Below are 6,766 nucleotides of genomic sequence, written 5' to 3'. Positions count from 1 at the left end.
CCAGAAGTGTGAGTCTGGATTGATCTAATATTTATATTTCTGGTCTGGAAATGTTTGCAACTTTGTGCATATTTAAGTAGGTAATGCTTCATTTGTGCATATATATATCTTAATGCGCTGTAATTAATCAGCTGGGAGATATATTGGTGATATACTTTAGGTAATTATCATTCAGTTGTAGTGTCTTGCCTTAAACAGAAGGTTCCAGAAGATAAAATCTTCATTTCTTCTATAATGAAAAGTTAATTATGAACCTTTCACGATGCACACAACTCTGATGATGTTCAATGAAAACCTCAAACTCATGTTCAGTAGCTGAACTTCTATTAAAACACTTTATTAAAACAGTGCTGGGGAGGATACTTGCAAATTGCATGATGAAAAAACGTAATCTCGGAGGGACTTCAATTAAATATTTAAGGGTTTGACGGGGGGAAAAAAATCTGAAATGCTGATTATGTAATACAGATTACATGTAATTGACTTCCCCCCAGCACTGTGTGTGTGTGTGTGTGTGTATATGTATATATATATATATATATATATATATATATATATATATATATATATATATATATATATATATATATATAATACAGGAGTGTATATGACTCTAATACTCAGGTGCTCTCCACCAATCAGAGGTGTCACCGTTACCGTGGAAACCAGAAAGCGCGAAACTGCTCATATCAGGCTACACTTTATTTTAAGGTGTCCTTGTTACAGCGTAGTTATACATTTAATTAAGGAGTAATATTAATTAACTATGTGCACTTACTATACGGTTAGGGTTAGGATTAGGGTTACTTGCAAGTAATTATGCATAATTAGCTATTAGTTATTATAATAGTAAAGTCATATAACGTGTGTAACAAAGATACCTTAAAATAAAATGTTGGTAAATATTTTACACAATTTATTTGATTTATTTACCAAATTACACAGACCGCTTTAAAATATGAGACGCCACTTTTTTTTTTTTTTTTTCAGGAGTTTAATAGGACACATGCTTATTCGATAACTGTTTTATTTCCTATTTGGGTTTAAAAGTTTTTTTTTTTTTTTTTTAAGATTAATTTATTAACCTATTATTGCATTTCCAAAGTAAGGGAAGGGGAAGCTACTCTCAGAATCATGAGGCCTTGAAAGTGTGTTGTGCTCTTCTGAAAACAGCATTCACTTCATGTCATTCAAACCAGATTCAAACTAAAGTGGAGTTATATTTGCATACGACTGCTTGCGGAATGACGTCATTATCATCATCATATGCTTGTTTGTGTCGGTGAGCATATGATCCTGAACGGCGCGGTCCTGTCGGTGTGCGTCTGCAGCGGGGGGCGGAGCGCGCCGTTGTCATGGTGATGCTTGGTGGCGCGCGCATGCTCGTGCTCGTGCTCGGTGAAGCAGTAGACGCAGGTCTCTGTGGCCCTCGGTCGCTCCTGAGTCACACTGCCCTCCTGAGACACTTCATCCGAGCGAGCCATCAGAGAGTCTGAAATACACAAACAAGCACTAATGCACGTCTATGCATAACACGTGACATCTTGATACAAGGGTTAAACGTCGTTCTAAATAGTGTGGCATAGAGAACAATCCATAAATATTTTTATTATATATAAAAACAAAAACCTATATATATATGTTGTGGTGGCACACATGAATGAATGTGATAATCACATTTATTATGACAGTACAATTATATTGTAAGTAATGTTTTGAGATAAATGCTTGTTTGTAAAAAAAAAAATATATTACAAATGAAGAAATATAGCCTAACAATGACATTAAATTATAATTCTGTATTATTATAATTATAATTCTTCATTTTGTCAAAAGCAAAAGCAGACAGACAGACAGACTGATAGATAGATAGATAGATAGATAGATAGATAGATAGATAGATAGATAGATAGATAGATAGATAGATAGATAGATAGATAGATAGATAGATAGATAGATAGATAGATAGATAGATAGATAGATAGATAGATAGATGTGTATTGAGGTGCCCCACAGATAGTTTAGCTAAATAGTGTTGTTATTGACCTTTGGATGACTGTCCGTGTTTGTTGGGCTGCTGTTTCTTGGTGTCCAGCTGCTGCTGGTGTTTGGCTCTCTTGAGCAGCAGCAGGAAAGCAGCGGTCAGCGTGAACATCAGAGCAGTGATGCAGAGGCCTATTAGCGAATAGAGCAGCGCCTCCGAGTACAGCGCTGATCCGGACACCGAGCGCCCTCTGCCGGTCACCAGCTGCAATGCAGACCCGCCGACATCAGGCCTCTGCGTCACGGACACCACACCTGCGGCCATCAAGTTTATTGACAAGAAAGTCAGATTTATTTGTACAATAGACACATTTTGAAGGTTATTTTCCATCTTTAATGAAAATTAATTAAATTTTTACTAAAAATAAAACCATAGTAACTTTAAATTAACCATGGTTTTGCTACTCTTACAGTTGAACCATGGTATTTATAGTTAAACTGTGGATATACAAAATGTTAATTAATACACCAAATGAATACACCACTTTTACTATAATAAAATGATGGTTAATTTTGTTCAGGGGTAGGCTATAAACTCATTAGACTGCAGCTAGTATTTAATCGAAGCTAGTTTACGCCACAGACTATTAAAAAAGTAACTTTTTATCCCACAATTCTGACTTTTACTTATGAATTAAAATTATGAAGAAAAATGGTATTGGGAGACGTAAACTCAGAACTCTGAAAATAAAAGTCAGAATTGAAAGACATGAACTCAGAATTGTGAATTTAAGCCTACAACTTGCAATTAAGAGATATAGCCTAAATTCGCAATTCTGAAAAAGAAAATTCAGGCAGAAACCAGCTTGCACAGCTCTTATAGTGTGATTCAGTGGGTGACTCGGACTCACTCCTGCATGCATCTGCGCAGACCGCCGGGTGACTGCCGCACAGCTCCGAGCACTTCAGACACTTCTTCAGCAGCGTGTCGTAGAACTGACCGGACACGGCTTTACATCTCCAGGCCACTGCCACACAACACCACAGTCCTGCATCAGACCCTGCTCTTCACACGTGTGACCTGAGACTGACGCGTAACTCACCACAGAACTCAGAGCAGCGCTTCAGGATGCTGGAGTCGTGACAGATCAAGCTGCAGGACACACACTCTCGCAGGAGCCTGTCCATGTACTGACCCTCCACACAGCTCTGTGCCATCGCTCAGACCCCGAAAATACCTGCACACACCACACACACACAGAGGGTAGTTACACATTTAGATTAGACTGGCTTCATCAAGTCATCAAATGTTGCATTAAGTTTTTCACTCTGCTTTTATGGCACTCTGCTACAGTTTTAAATATTGTTTTTATTTTGTTGTCTGTGGTTTTATTTGTAATAAAGCACATTGGTTGTTTTAAATTGTTATAGTAAACATGTTCCTGGTTATAAATGTGTCATGGGTCACTAACAGGCAAACTGGGATAAAGCTGAACAAATTGAAAATGAAGAGAATGAGGCCAGTTTTTAAAGAGGTCATATGATGTGATTTTAATTTTTCCTCTCTGTTTGGAGTGTTACGAGCTCTTGGTGCATAAAGAAGATCTGACAAGTCTCAAATCCAAAGAGATATCTTTAAAAACAGGGCATCGCAGTCTGGTGAGGGGCGTAACATTTCTGTCACACGCTTGAGGCATTCAGCCAATCACGACTCACTGGATAGCTGGCCAATCAGAGCACACCTCGCTTTTCAGAACGATGAGCTTTGTAAAAATCAATGAGTTTCTAAAGGTGGAGCATATAGAGGAGCAACTATAATAAAACATAATAAAACATAATAATGCATAAACACATTGCATTACACCAAATACACAAAATAATGTTCTTTTTAGCAACATCGTGTGACCCCTTTAAAGGCTAGTTTAATGTTTCAGCATTATATCCCTGATTTAACTGTTCATTGAACTGAAACACTGGAGAAACACAATTAGAAAAAGTTCTTTAATGCTACCATCAAAAGAGTTAGTAATTAGTTTTTCTCGTCTTTGTCTTGTAATCTCTCATGTTCACGACTGATCAGATATTACACAAATAAGATGATTTTAAAATGACTCATTCACAGTATTTACAGAAGTTGGTTAGATGTAGATTAAGATTGACATTTACAGCTAAAGCTAAAGTTTATAAATCTGTTTTTGGAGTATAAATAATTTTATATTAAATGGATTATACTTATTTGTATTATATTTAAAATATTATTTTCATGTCATTTGGTTGCTATATATATATATATATATATATATATATATTATTTTACATATCAGTATTGCATATAAAAGGAGTGACAAATTATGTTTATTTTTATAAACACAATATAATAAATAATATAAATCTCTCTCTCTCTCTCTCTCTCTCTCTCTCTCTATATATATATATATATATATATATATATATATATATAAAATTTATTATTATATTTTCATATATTCATATTGCATATAAAAACTACTTCATAGTCTCATGGCATACTATAACTATTACATAGCATAATATATATATATATATATATATATATATATATATATATATATATATATATATATATATATATATATATATTATGCTATGTAATAGTTATAGTATGAGACTATGATATATATATATATATATATATATATATATAATTGTTATAAATACAATACATAATGATGAATTAATGAATAAACTGAGCACAAATATATATTCAGAAGGGTTGCAAATAACACTCAACTTTAATCTACCCTAATCATAAAAGCAGATGCTATTACATATTTCATTGTTTATGAACAACATATTTTGTTTTTTGAATTACAATTGGTCATCTGATCTTATCATTGCATTAATGAAGTGTTGCATTAATCTTAATTGTAGATTTCAGGCTTGTTTTTTGTCGTCTACATGAAGCATGTTCACTCATAGATCAGCGAGCACTTACCTCCAGTGAGAATGAAGACATGGGGGTCTGAAGGTTAGGTTTCTGTGAGTGTGGGACTATTTATATCAGCAGATGATTTGAATAAAACCACACTGAGCCTCGGGAGACAACACTGCAGCAACTGCTTTCATTACAGATCACATTTATGAAAAAAAAAACTTCTATTTTTTAATTAATGTCCCAATTTATCATTCAAATAAATTTGAGAACGTGAAAACCCGAAACACTATTAACAAACCATTAACTATGACTTTTCCCTCAATTAACTCCTTGTTTGCTTATTAATAGTTTATAAGGTAGTTGTTAATTTTAGGGATTATGGATGTCATGCATTATATGTGCTTTATAAGCACTAATAAACAGCCAATATGTTAATAATAGACATGTTAATAAGCAACTAGTTGTTAGTGTGAATTGCACCCTATACTAAAGTGTTACCTAAATATTTAGCATTTTAATGCCATGTTATTTTTTATTTTATATATATTTTGAATGCTTTAATTTCATACTGTTTAAAAAAATAAATAAAATAATAATAATAATAATAATAATAATAACAATAATAACTTTAGAACACGTTATTTGTTTGATCAGAACATCTTCACGGTAAATCTGTTGACTAAGTTTGGGCTGGAAACTGACAAATACAAGTTGTTATTTCAGGTAATTATGATGCATCAAGCAGCTTGTGTTTCTGACACAAAAGAAACGCGTCTCTTCAGCTGAACGCTCTCACGCTGAAGGAGAACTAAATGACGAGACGAGCGCGAGAAATGATTCATATCAAGATGACTCAGGCTTCAAATCAAGATGCGTTATCCTCGGGGGGACACATCGCTTGAGTTTGCTTTCAAAAGATGAATATTTCCAGCCACCGAACTCCCTAATGTTTGCAGACATCACAAAGCGCGTCCCCGAGCTGTGTTATTTCACACAGGCGCGCGCGCGCACACAATAGGCACGTGCTGCCAATCAAACGAGCGCTCGAGGCGAAACTGCTCACACACTCATCTCAGCACATCCTTGCACCTGCAGTTCTTTTAAATAGCCCACAAGTAGATGAGTGTTTTTTCTTAGACTACAGAAACCTGCAGAAAGCTGTTGTGTGGTGACATGACAGTGGAGCTGAACCACAGACTCACAGATGCTGTCTCCTCACAGGAAGATCAGGCGATACCACACACCTGCTGACTCCAAATGACTGCAAACAACTCGTTTTGAATAAACACTACACTGATTAATGTCTGGTTTCATTGTGTGCCAGTCAAGAGAAACACGAGCCATTTGATGTTATTTATGATTGATTCAATTAACCTAAAACTGTCCATAAATATGTTTATGTGTATGCCAGTATTACGTGCATCTAGACATTTATAGTATCTTATACCATTTTAGTCATCAAGTACACATTGAGTGACAGTCAAGACATTTGTAATGTAACAAACGAGTTTTATTTCAAATAAATGCTGTTCTTTTGAGCTTTTTAGTCATCTGTGGATCATGAAAAATTAAATGCATCACAGTTTTCACAGAAAAATTAAGTGTTTTCAACACTGATGATAATCAGAAATGTTTCTTGAGCAGTAAATCATCATATTATTCTGATTTCTGAAGATCATGTGACACTGAAGACTGCAGGAATGATGCTGAAAATACAGCGGAGCATCACAGAAATAAATTACACTTTAACAGATAACATCCCAGCATTAATATTTGGGTAAATATGCACATTATAATCATAAAATCATAAACTGAGCAAAAAAAAAAAAAAAAAAAAAAAGAATCAACAACAACAAGTCAAACTCAGCA

The 6,766-nt window shown here is 34.5% G+C and overlaps 1 protein-coding gene across 1 annotated transcript; it reads right to left on the bottom strand.

Annotated features, from left to right (window-relative positions):
- Nucleotides 1-1,050: 1,050 nt before the first annotated feature.
- On the bottom strand, nt 1,051-5,004 carry LOC128025737 (tumor necrosis factor receptor superfamily member 13B-like). Its single transcript, XM_052612275.1, has 5 exons — nt 4,958-5,004; nt 3,087-3,221; nt 2,895-3,011; nt 2,047-2,298; nt 1,051-1,492 (listed from the first exon to the last, which is right to left on the bottom strand). Exons 2-5 carry the CDS (start codon nt 3,199-3,201, stop codon nt 1,263-1,265), a joined length of 714 nt encoding a protein of 237 aa, XP_052468235.1. The 5' UTR covers nt 3,202-3,221; nt 4,958-5,004; the 3' UTR covers nt 1,051-1,262.
- Nucleotides 5,005-6,766: the final 1,762 nt, after the last annotated feature.

The sequence above is a fragment of the Carassius gibelio genome, chromosome A12, assembly GCF_023724105.1.
Source record: "Carassius gibelio isolate Cgi1373 ecotype wild population from Czech Republic chromosome A12, carGib1.2-hapl.c, whole genome shotgun sequence".
Classification (NCBI taxonomy): Eukaryota; Metazoa; Chordata; class Actinopteri; order Cypriniformes; family Cyprinidae; genus Carassius; species Carassius gibelio.
The sequence above is the reverse complement of the archived record's forward strand: the minus strand, read 5'-3'. Positions and strand labels throughout refer to the sequence as shown.

Excerpts from the sequence above, each read along its gene's own strand:
- LOC128025737 (XM_052612275.1), bottom strand. The coding sequence starts at position 3,201 with ATGGCACAGAGCTGTGTGGAGGGTCAGTACATGGACAGGCTCCTGCGA. Across the intron at positions 2,299-2,894 it reads CTGCGCAGATGCATGCAGGA|GTGTGGTGTCCGTGACGCAG; the intron begins GTGAGTCCGAGT and ends TGATGGCCGCAG. Across the intron at positions 1,493-2,046 it reads ACACGGACAGTCATCCAAAG|ACTCTCTGATGGCTCGCTCG; the intron begins GTCAATAACAAC and ends TGTGTATTTCAG.